This window comes from Rhinichthys klamathensis, unplaced genomic scaffold, assembly GCF_029890125.1.
Source record: "Rhinichthys klamathensis goyatoka isolate OS25496 unplaced genomic scaffold, OSU_Roscu_1.1 h1tg000206l_1, whole genome shotgun sequence".
Classification (NCBI taxonomy): domain Eukaryota; kingdom Metazoa; phylum Chordata; class Actinopteri; order Cypriniformes; family Leuciscidae; genus Rhinichthys; species Rhinichthys klamathensis.
Window position 1 is genome coordinate 2,935,169 of NW_026606731.1, and position 12,788 is coordinate 2,947,956.

General features: G+C 37.6%; 2 protein-coding genes across 2 annotated transcripts in view; one reads left to right on the forward strand and one right to left on the reverse strand.

The window, feature by feature from the left end:
- The window catches only part of gosr1 (golgi SNAP receptor complex member 1), a 38,995-nt gene extending 26,316 nt beyond the window's left edge, over positions 1-12,679 (forward strand). Inside the window, exons 7-9 of the mRNA XM_056263458.1 lie at positions 5,570-5,599; positions 10,528-10,610; positions 11,936-12,679. Coding sequence (XP_056119433.1) covers positions 5,570-5,599; positions 10,528-10,610; positions 11,936-12,060 — 238 coding nt within the window. The 3' untranslated portion in view covers positions 12,061-12,679. The remainder of the gene's footprint in view (positions 1-5,569; positions 5,600-10,527; positions 10,611-11,935) is intronic.
- exo5 (exonuclease 5) overlaps positions 1-12,788 on the reverse strand; it is a 274,495-nt gene that overhangs the window by 141,317 nt on the left and 120,390 nt on the right. The window lies entirely within an intron of this gene.

Sequence of the window (12,788 nt, forward strand, 5' to 3'; positions counted from 1 at the left end):
GGCTACCCATGAGCATTAATACATAGAGGCAGGAAGAAGTACTTTAGAAACCAGCCTTTATTAATTATTATTGCAGAGATGGGGTTTGGGGCTAGGTCCGTGGGACTGTTTCTGCGGGATGAGGGAAGAACAGAAGAACTGCATTCTCCTGTTCTTACTAGTTCTAGTTCAACCTAGTTCTATCTAGAAGAACTAGGTTGACCCCCATTTTGGCTTAAAATGACTGGACTACAATGAGTTGCTCAGCAGTAAACTTTGTACTAACCTTTTCTGCGGGAGTGAGGGCGGGACCTTGATATCATGGCTCCACTTCACGCTCACTACTGTGCAGACTCGGGTCCCGCATTCACTACTGCACAGAATCAGAATTTGGCGGGTTGGCGGGTGTTAATGTCAAGCCCTGAACGTAACGAACTGTGTTTACAAGGATATTTTGACAATTTTGTGTGTATTTGCCCATTCAAGTGCAAAAAGACACAAAAGAGAACTCAATTCAGTATCTGCGGGCACTATATGAGAGGCAGCTTTATGTGCGAGTGCTTTGGATGTGTGCACAGCACAGAAAACAGCATGTGAGTGCCGAACTGAGTTCTCTGTCGCATCTTCTTCACATTAAAATGCACACACAGGAATGGAAATGCAAATTTCTTATCGAATCCACAGTTCTTCGAAATTTGGAACCGGTTCTCGTTACTCAACCCTATTGGTAACAACATCTGATTTAATTTAATTGTTTATTCATTTTTGACCTTTTCAGCGATGTCCTTGTTCAAGTTCTGGTCAAATTATGTTGTGCAATCTAACGCACTCACATTTAATTTTATTGTAAACAGGTTATTTTTCCAAGGATAGTCATATCTGGTCAGATTTGTTCATATTTGAATTCATAATTTCACCATGGAGACAATGATTTAGTGACTTAGCTAATTTGTTTTGTTTTTTTCTTCTTTTCTCGGAAACATTCTAAGTATCAATCTTAATTGGCGAATAAAATGCTGAGTTCATGGTTTGCAATGAGCACTTCTTGAAACACGAGCCTCAAGGGGGGTGTGTGTGTCTGTAGGGGTTTGTTATTGGGCGCTGTGGAATAGGTCTACACACCAAGCCTTTTACACATCTCTTGTGTACCGTATTTTCCGCACTATACGGCGCACCGGATTATAAGGCGCACCTTCAATGAATGACCTATTTTAGAACATTTTTCATATATAGGGCGCACCGGATTATAAGGCGCATAGGATACTGCAGTCAAACGTTTGACTGGGTTTGCGTTATGCATCCACTAGATGTCAACAAATGTCAACAAAACAGTCAGATAAAGTCAAACTTTATTAAGCTTTCTGACAACTCCGTTCACTCCCATGGTAACGTTGTTCAAACGTTAAAGGAAAACTCCGGTCAATTTTAACATTGAGCTCATTTTTTGTAAATTTGGAGTGCTGTCAGTACAGATAACAACGACAAAAACCGGTGTTGCCTACACAGTGTTATCCTCTTTTTAAAATTTGCACCCTGTTGACTTAAACGGGAAAAGTTTTAAACCTGCTTTTAGCCTCTTAACAACCTTAATGTGTCATTACAAGTGCACAGCCATGTGAGTGAACACGGTGAATCTGACTGCAGTAAATGTGAAAGATATGAATAAAAATTATGTTTATTCAGGCCGCTCACATACCCGTATTTTCTTCCTGTTTTCGGTCGAAGTCCACAGTAGGCGATTGTCGAGTGCGCGCGCGAGATCATTGGTAACTAAGCAACAGTGGAGACTCAGACTGTCAGCTGATGACGGTGCTGTGTGGTGTTCTGAGAATATCAGCTCAAATGGATAGTTCGGATAGTTCATCCGGATCAGATGTTGAATACACCGAGGAGGTTTTATCGCGCGCGCGCGCGAACTCGACAATCAACTACTGTGGACTTTGGCCGAAAACAGAAAGTAAATACGGGTATGTGAGCTGGCTGAATAAAGAGATTATTCCTGCCTTCGTGAAAGCTCGGATCACAGTTGAGACTGATATATCAGCCCAGGCATCCACGATCCATTGGCAGATAGTGTCGTAAGTCGCCCGGCGCTGTCTCCCCGTCTTGGTGAACGTGTGTTCACCATCCATATATAAGGCGCTCCGCATTATAAGGCGCACTGTCGTTTTTTGAGAAAATTAAAGGCTTTTAAGTGCGCCTTATAGTGTGGAAAATACGGTATTTCTCTGTTGAAGTGGGGTGGGGGGGGGGGGGGGGGGGGGGTACTGTTGTGGGTAAATCTTCATTGCCAAACAACTCTGTTTAGTATATAATTTCTGAGCTAAATAGTAAAACATTTTAACTTTATTTTTGGAATAGTACACACTACTGTTCAAAAGTTTTGGCTCAGTATTATATATTTTTTTTTAATAGCTAATATTTTTATTCAGCAAGGATTAAATTGAAAGGTCACAGTAAAGGCATGTATAGTGTTACAAGATTGATATAAATGCTGTTCTTTTGAACTTTCTATTCATCAAAGGATCCTGAAAAATTTATTACAATTTACATTAAAAAAAAATATTAAGTTGCACTTTAACATTAAGAATTAAGCTTAAAATATTAAGCAGTTTTCAACATTGATAAAAATAAGAACTGTTTCTTGAGCACCAAATCAGCATATTAGAATGATTTCTGAAGGATCATGTGACACAGGGATATATTACATTTGAACATAATGAAATAGAAAACAGTTTTTTTCAATAAACTGTTTTTACTGTATTTTTTATCAAATAACTGCACCCATGGTGAGCGTAAGAGACTAAATATTACGGCTGTCAATGATTATTTTGGTAATTGGTCAATTATTTTGACAATTAATCGAGTAATCAGGTCTATTTTTATTACCACAAAAAATATCAAAGCAAACAATAGCGTTTTATTGAACAACACTGTTAAAATACATAATATAATATAGATAATATAAACAATTAACTTATCAACATTACGTATTATAACAAATGCCTGCAGAGGGCACCAATGACCTGGTGTTGTTACACTTTACAGCAGAGCAAATCCTTGTTTAATATTGGCCATTCAAAGGTTTACTTAATCTTTATTATTTGGCCACTTCTTTATGATAGAAATGCTACAGCCACTGGAATTTCTTGAACAAGAATATGTGAACATCAAACCATGCAGCAAAACTCAGAGCGAGGGTTTAAACTTTTTAGTTTGAAATCACGATGAACAGTTTGCATATTTAGAAAAGCATGTATTGTCCTGTGTTAGTATAGGTTAATAAATGATTTATATTGCAAATCTGATGAAATGGTGCACATTGCATTCCCAGATTAATGTTATAAGCAACCCAAACTCAAGCATATGCAGAGATGGAGTTTGAGACGTGCACCATGCATGTAAATGATAACAGTTCGTGTGGAGCAGTATTTACTGTGAACGGAGCTGCTCTGAGACGCATGTAAATAATTAAAGCACATATACAGTATATTGAACACGCAGGGCATATATTTATATAATTGAATCCCAGCCTTTGTGAATTCACTATAGAATATGCTATAGTATGTTTTTTTAAAATGGTTTTAATACATAGTGCAGTCTTAGAAAACGGTCTAATAATGTGGTTCATTGTTTCTCGTCCGTGGAATGCGCCACTTCCGGTATTTTGCCGGTTACTCAACACGGGTCAATTGCAATCGAGGATTTTTTTAAATCGAGTACTCGAATTTAATCGAGGAATCGTGACAGCTCTACTAAATATTAAAATATCTTACCGACCACAAACTTTTGAATGGTAGTAGTGCAGCATACATCTTCTGACAGCTTTTAGACAATTGGAATTTCATGTGCATAATAAAATACTTCCCAGATTCCAGATGTGTGTGCCAGCAAACCAGGTCTAGATGTGCTTTGCTGAAAGCTTTACAGAACTAAATTGTATCACTGTAATTTTCAGACTGGCAGCCATGTGTGATACTAGCTAATGTAATTGAACTAATAGCCCTTCTGTTGAGTTCAGAATGGATGAGGCTTAATGGGGAGACAAGACTACATTTGCTAGAAGTTTTTGTTGAGAATTTCAGACTCTGCATTGTCCTCTCACTAACCTTAATCTTCCGTTTCAACTGATTTATTTCCTTTAAATATAATTTTCTTTTTTAGGCAACCAAATGGATATATGTCTGATGCAGATGATGAAGATTAATGAGTCTTAAGGAGGCCTTATTAATTATTTATCAGGATGAAATTCAGATCATGAATAAAGGAACCTGTTTGGTCAAATCCCACAGGATGCTTAATATTTGCCCTGCTAATTGCAATCTAAACTGTGCAAAATCAGCATCATTAGCACCCACTGGGACAATTCATACTGATTAGTCTTGCCGGGAACTCACATACTTTATCTTTGCCGATGCAGGTTTGGCTTTTTGTTCAAAGGCAAATTCATAAGCTCTTAAGTCGACAGCCGTTTGACAGAATGGAGCTTCCCACATCAGTTTTGCTGCACCTTTCCTTTCTTCAAAGCATTTTACAAGATTCCAAGATACATGTTCACGTGTCTGTGAAGACAGAGCCCTGTTTTGTAGTAGTGGGGCCGAACAGCATATGGGCCATTAGACTCTATTCTCCTAGCTGCTGTTTGTTTATGCCAGATTTCTCAAACCATACAGAGAGAGAGAGAGAGAGTTCACAGGCTTCAAAGCAAGAATTTGCAATCTCATTTTTGCTCGTGTAATCAAAATTGGAGCTCTCTGTCACACCGAAAACCATTTGTCTGGGAATTGAGGACTTTCTTTCCCCTGAGGTCTCACTGGCCCTCAGACTTTGTCATCTAAATTGACGGAGGATGTGATTTTGAGCAAGCATAGAATTTCATTCCCACCCTGCAGGCCTGCAGCTCCTTTTCTGGGAGAAAAATGGTTGTGGTGGGGGTATGAGACATTCCAGTATAGATAGTAATGCAAGATTGAAGAATTGTTCCTGAAAGATAATTTCATTCACACACAACATACTTGTCTTTTCCGAGCAGTAACTGCATTGACAATATATAAATCTGTTTCACCATTTGGAATCAATATCTTGATTTAGGATTTGATTTACTTATTTTGGTGCTATGGTGTGAATTTCTAAAGCAGAATTGTAGCTATTTTTGTATATGCTGTATTTATTACATGGAAAAAGAAGTATGTGGTGATTTAATATTAACTGGTTTAGCTATTTTAACTATGCCCATAATAACAAATTCGTAAAGTTCTATACATGGCCATGGTTTCGAAAATAAATGTTCAAAGACATATGGATGTGGCCTTTAAAGGTCCTCATATTTTTAGCCTTGTAGTGTTTGTATGTAGACAATTGACAATACTGATTGTAGTTTTTTTTATTGTAATGCTTGTTAAATCCTTTATCGTCGTATTTGTTAAAGAAAATACTTCTGGTGTTCATGTGAAGTACTGATCAGCATTCACTGCATGTTTGCCATTGATTGATTCTTTCACCCTGACTCTCAAAGATGAACGAGGGCTCCAGTAATTCAGCTAATTATCATTGTCTAAATGTCTCTTTTTTTTTTTTTGTCTCCTTGCAGCTCAGATCGACTTATTGATGACACGATAAGGTACGTCTAACTTTATAAAAACAATTCATACACTTCAGTTTCCATTTTTATTTGTTTTACTAAAATATGTGGTCTCTTCTGAAAGAATAGCCTGCCAAGGGTCATTAACTCGAGGAAGATCTCATTCGATGAAGGGATACAAACTACTGACCCATTTGCTTTTGCAGTTGATACCACTATATCAGAACTGAAAGGGGATTCAGACTCTTTTATTTCAGTTAGTCGCCCAGGCAACATTTCTCATTTTCATTTAGTTTTAGATTTTCATCTAATATTTCTATTTGATTTCATTTCAGCTTTATTTCAGTTATCAAAACCCATTTTAATAGTTTTAGTTAATAAAAACAACTGTGGGCTAAAACAACACTGGACCCCATTGACTTCCATTATTTGAACAAAAAATATCTTCTTTTGTGTCCTGCAGAAGAAAGCCAGTCATACAGGTTTGGAACAATATGAGAGTGGGTAATTGATGACAGAATCGTTTTTAGGTTTACTATCCTTTTAAGGGAAACTAACAGAAAATCTCCCAGCTGTGCCTTGTTCTTGAGGTGCGTTAGTTGTGAATATTGTGCACTACCGTCTTTCGCTCACTGCAGATCTGTGCTGGGCATGAGAGTAGCCTACACTTTGACTGCGCATTTTTGGGAACCCCACAGCTGGCAGCCATCACTGGTGCTTAATTAAGTCGGCTCTTGGTCCATGCAGCTCTTTTTATCCCCACCCCAGTCTTGTTCAAGCAAAAAAAATATGCTATATCAGCTGCTTGTAATCATTATCTTCCCTATGTAGCACCCACAGCCTGGAGCCACCAAGATGAGAGCTCATTGTTTATGTTTCATCATAGCCCTGATCTCTGAAGAGTGTGGGCACTCATGTTTTTCTTTTAATGATTTAAAACAAGGCAAATCAAGAATTAAACTATCACAAGCTAGATTTTATGAGATACACCCTTGCAGGTAACCTATTTAAACAAATGCACAATTTAGAATACACACACACATACAGATATGAAGATTAGGAGATGGATTAAGCTCATGTGTTCATCATCTCATGGTGTGCAGATACTCAGGAATATAGGTTGAGAACAGAACTGACAGATGGTAAAGGGCCTGTCTAGAGGTGTCACAGCAAAACTCTGGCTATAACAAAATAACTGCTTGTTCGTGACTGAGGGCACCTGGGAGTACTATACACCAGAGACCTTGTGGCCTTCAGGGTCTTGTTTAATGTGCTCAATGACTTGTTTGCGTGAGTGGGGTTTGGCTACTGGCAACTAATCGTCACTGAGCGGCACACTGCTGTTTTATGTCGGTATGATAGATAAGATCTCTTGTTCATTATGATCAAGGTGTAGGGTCTGCTTGAGCGCTTGTGGTGGACTATATCTGATGGTTTTTGTTCTGCAGAGTAGAGCAGACAGGAGTTTAATGGATGGCAGACTTTAGTTTGCACTCACAAATCTGCTGAGCTGGAGGCGGAGTTAGCTGTATTGTCACATAGCAATTTAATCTTCCCCACTAGGAATAAGAAAGTAAGACTCAGCTGAAGAAAACAAAGTAGTGGGACTGGACCTGCCCAACAGTCTTATTATAGCATGCAACAGTGCATAGTTAAATGAGCATTAGATGAGTGGTTGTCAAACTTCTTGACTTCAAGCCCAATCCCCGTCCCACCCGCCATTGTCCACAACAATATTCGAAGGCCCATGACTTTGCAGTTGTTTTTAATGTACTGAATAAGGATTACTTTGTACTTTTCAAGCTTAAAAAAGCCACAAGACTAGTATACAACCCCTGGCAACAATTATGGAATCACCACACTTTGAGGATGTTCACACAGCTTTTTTACTTTATAGCAAACAAACAAATCACAGATATGACATGAACTTTGCATTTGGGCTTCATGAAACATCTCAAACAAATTCACTTAAAAAAATATGAATGGCATGTCTTTTTCTAGATCAAGTAGAGGAAAAAATGTATGGAATCACTCAATGTTGAGGGGAAAATGATTGAATCATCAAAAAAAAAAAAACATAATTAGTACTTTGTTGCTTCTCCTCTGGCTTTAATGACAGCCTGATTTTTTTTTTTTTTTTTTTTTTGAGGCATGGACTTCCCTAATAAAAAACAATATGTCTTTTAATAAACATTTATCTAACACTAAATTTTCTGTTGGATTGAGATCCGGACTGTTTGCTGGCCATTTCATTGAGTTGATATGTCTTTCCTGAAGAAAAGCTTTAACACTCTTTACTCTGTGGCAAGATGCATTATCAAGATGAAAAATGACTTCATAACCACCAAACCGATGGAACGAGAAAAGTGTCCAAAATGTCAATGTATACCCGTTCATTGACTGTTGACATATGAACTTTCATCTCCCCTGGTCCTTTTCCCTGACATGCAACCCCATATCATTAATGAGTTGGGAAATTTAATTGTTTTCTTCAGGCAGTCATCTTAACATGTTTCATTAGAAGGGCACCAGACAAAAGTTCCAGCATCACCGATTCATCACTGAATATCACTTTCATTAAATCATCCACACTCATGGTTGCATTTCTTTAGCCCACTGTAACATTGTTTTCTTCTGTTAAAGTGTTAGTGCTGGTTTTCATTTTGCTTTTCTAAATGTGAATGCCATTTCATTCTGCCAGGAGTCACAAACATTGACTCATGGTTTCACCAATTTGTTTTTTATTTGTTTTGTTGCGCATTTTCTTTTTTCAAGGCATATTGCTTTGAGTTTTTTTTTTTTTTTTTTATCCTGATGCTATGACGTCTTTCTTGGCAGACTGATCTCATGAAATGGCGTATGTATGACACGCCAATTCGTATTTCCATTTTTGGCGTGCTATCAACACGCATAATCGCTTTTCAGCGTGTTTATCAACGCCTTTGACTTAACGCTATATTACTGTATTATGTATATATAGATATATAACCTACCCCAACCCCGTCCCTAAACCTACCCGTCACTGGGGTTAAAGGGATACTCCACTTTTTTTGGAAATAGGCTAATTTTACAACTCCCCCAGAGTTAAACTGTTGAGTTTTACCGTTTTTGAATCCATTCAGCCGATCTCCGGTTCTGGCGGTACCACTTTTAGCATAGCTTAGCATACATCATTGAAGTGGACAAGACCATTAGCATTTCTAAAAAAAAAAATGACCAAAGAGTTTCGATATTTTTCCTATTTAATACTTGACTCTTCTGTAGTTACATCGTGCATTAAGACCGACGGAAAATGTAAAGTTGCGATTTTCTAGGCTGATATGGCTAGGAACTATACTCTCATTCCTGCGTAATAATCAAGAAACTTTACTGCTTTACAATGAGAGCAGCAGGCGTAATGATATGACGCAGCGCCTGAAAATAGTTCCGTTGTGTTGACGGAAGGTGGCCTATTTTCAGGCGCTGCGTCATATCATTATGCCTGCTGCTCTCATGGTACGGCAGTGAAGTTTCTTGATTATTACGCAGGAATGAGAGTATAGTTCCTAGCCATATCAGCCTAGAAAATCGCAACTTTACATTTTCCGTCGGTCTTATTGCACGATGTAACTACAGAAGAGTCAAGTATTAAATAGGAAAAATATCGAAACTCTTTGGTCATTTTTTTTTTTAGAAATGCTAATGGTCTTGTCCACTTCAATGATGTATGCTAAGCTATGCTAAAAGTGGTACCGCCAGAACCGGAGATCGGCTGAATGGATTCAAAAACGGTAAAACTCAACAGTTTAACTCTGGGGGAGTTGTAAAATTAGCCTATTTCCAAAAAAAGTGGAGTATCCCTTTAATACCATTTATGAGTCTTCTCCTACCATCCTAGGAAAGGAAATATCGCTCCACAGATGTAGATATAGATTTTGCTTCGTTTCGCTCGGACATTTAACGGCGTACACATACACGCGGAATCACTCGGACATTTAATGGCGTAGACGTACACGCAAAAGATTTTGGCGTGGACATACACGCGGATATCTCAAAATGCGTATAGATAACACGCCACTTGACTTGAAAGTGGCGTGTATGTTTACGCAAAGTCATGATGTCATGTTGTTCTTGGTCTCCTCATATGTTTTCCTTTTATAACCTTCCCACTAAGTTTCTATTTGCATTAAATTTTAGAGACAGCTGACTGGGAAAAATTTTAGACTTGTCTCTGTATTTGTTTTAGAAATGGAAATTAAGATGATTCCACACTTTTTTCCTCTACTTTAACTGGAAAAAGACATGCCATTAATAAACTTTGTTTGAGGTATGTTTGAAAAAACAATTGTAATCTCTTTTTTTTAACATAAGTGTGAGTAAATGATGGCAGAATTTTCATTTTTAGATGAACTATGCCTTTAAGCTAGGACAAATGATGGCTGTTGCAGGAAAACCTCTGATCTGTACAAAATATGAGGTGTTCACTTTTTGCAGTGTCAAGGGAAATGGATATGTAATGGTTGGTCACTTTTCTGCATACTTTTGGTTTCTAGCTGTGTGTGGCTAATGTCTCTGGAGCTTTAGATTAATGCAGCTCCTGCCATCCTGTCTGAAATCAAACCTAGTGAAAGAGACGTTTGCTGTCTTTTAGGGACTTTCTCCTGTGTCTGCAGTCCTAACAGCTGCTGCGCCCTTGACTCACTGATCAAGTGAAGTCACCTTTATTTATATAGCGCTTTTTACAATATAGATTGTTTCAAAGCAGCTTTACAGTGATAACAGGAAAATAATGCAACATAGTTTGTTTTGGCTGTACAGCAGCTCTAGAAGAAAATAGTCGTCCAGCGACAAGTTCACATTGTTGACTCATTTCCATTGTAAAAATCATTAGTTATTAATTTGATCAGAGCAATTTTTGACCACTTTCATTGCATATGTGCTGTGATAAGCCAATAAAACGCACTCTTTTTTTATTTTTTTGTCCACAGCATTGCCATGGCAACCAAGGAGAACATGACCTCCCAGAGAGGGTGGTTGAAGTCTATACAGAGCCGTGTCAACACCCTGGCCAGTATCCTTGATTTCAAAAAAGAGTGCTTGTGTGCATGTATGCATTAGGGTTGCATGATTTATCCGCAAAAAAAATGTAAATATTTGATATATATATATGTGTGTGTGTGCACACGCGCGTATGCATGTATGTATTAGGGATGCACCAATGTATCAGCCAATAATCGGTATCTGCTGATAAAAGCACTATCAGCCGATAAAAGCACTATCAGCCACTAAAAGCACTGTTATTTTCACTATCGGCTGAATGTTTAAAAACAGTCGATGATCAGGGCCCATTATATCCTGTCAATCAAAAGGGGGTGGAAAAATGTGTCAGACTGCAACTCGTATTGTGTGAAGATGATGTATCTTGTGTTGAATTTAGAGCTGTAGAAGTTAATGTGACTAATGCATTAACAGTTAATAGAAATTGCAATGTTAAAGCAAACTTTATATTTGAAAACCTTTGAAAACCCCGTAGTTCAAGCCAGGGTTGCCAGGTCTGCGGATTTTTATTGCGCCTCCCGTCTAGTTTTATCACGAAATTCAAACAATGATTGGCGTTTTCACTCTTTTAATTGTGACGTGACAGATGGCTGTAGCGCCTTGGAGTCTTTTCTTACACTTTAATAGTTATAGCTTAAAAAAACATGCATGGACATTAAAAGGTATATTACAAAATACAGTACAACTTACCAAAATGTATCATATCTTATTTAATCTCTCAATCAGTCTTTCAACCGCAGAAAGACGTCAATAAAACAATGTCACTAAATGTTGCATTTATCTCAGGAAAGTTTATCCAATGTTCATGGTTAGTTTGCTGTAAAAAACACTAAAGATTAGCTTATTTACTAAATTATATATATGTTTGAATAAATTTGTCATGAAGTGTTTATGAAAACAACCTTATGTGCTGAAACTGAGTTGTATACAAACATTTTAGTTTTTATTTTAGTGTAATTAAATTTTTTTACTTTTTTATTTTAGTAGTTAGATTTTGGTTAGTGTTTTATTTTAGACAAAATAGGACATCATTTTAATATTGACCTTTTATTTTGTAATTATCGGCTTATTGGTATCGTTAATCAGAATTGCATTATCTATACATCCCTAGTATGCAGGACCTATACAGTAGGTTTCCTATAAAAGTGTAGATTTCTACAAAATGTCATTTGAAGAGCTCACCTCTACCTATATAGGTCACATTTATATAGGACAAGCCCATATGTTATGGGCTTACAAAAAATGTGAAAAATTGCAACTTAAAAATACTTGCTGTCAGTTTTTGAGGAAAGGCAATCTACTGTATCCCTGCATTTTCTTAACCTACCCCTACTTTAGATCGTTTCCCTGCCATCAATAACCTAATACAGCGGATCAACTTGAGGAAGAGGCGGGACTCATTAATTCTGGGAGGAGTCATTGGCATCTGCACCATCCTTCTGCTGCTATATGCATTTCACTGACAAACAGGGGAGCTAACCGACTACTTTTAGGGGGTGTTCTGCAAAGAGGTGGCAAAGCCTTGAGAAAGGGCTCAATGAGAGGTGGACTATTGGGGCCCACAAAGCTGAAGCCCACATGGCCTAGTCTGGAAACAGGATTGATTGTGGCCAGCATGGACATTATTTGTAATTAGCATCAGAAGGGTTTTAGCTCTAAGAGCCTTTTTTTTTGTTTCTGTACTACAAACAATGCGCTGTTCAGATGTGAACTGGGACTGGAGACCAAATTACTAACAGGAATAGATTTCAAAGAGCATATAATAATACATTGGCTTTGAGAAAAGAGCGATTCTGTGAAGCATCAACATGGAGTTGTGGTGTTCCTGTATATTATTAATCGGAAGAGGGTTTTAATTTGATGATCCTTTTAGTAAGAGGGTTTCTCATCATGCTGTGTACTTTGTGAATTAATAAATTATTCATATACAGAATATTAAAAATGTGTGTGAAACATTAGAGGTCCGTACTCTAAAGCTTCTATTTTTTAGATATTTCTAAACTCTCTTAACAATGACATATTGCCCTGCACGGAGTTTGGGAAAATAAGAGCCCAACAATAAAATGGTTGCATTGCAGCTCATGTGATTTCTAACCCTTCTCTTTCAAGGTGCTAATTCTTAATGACTTTACTGGTGTGTTTCAAAGTTTAGATCAGGTTCCAGTTAGGAATACCTGGATAAACCAACAAG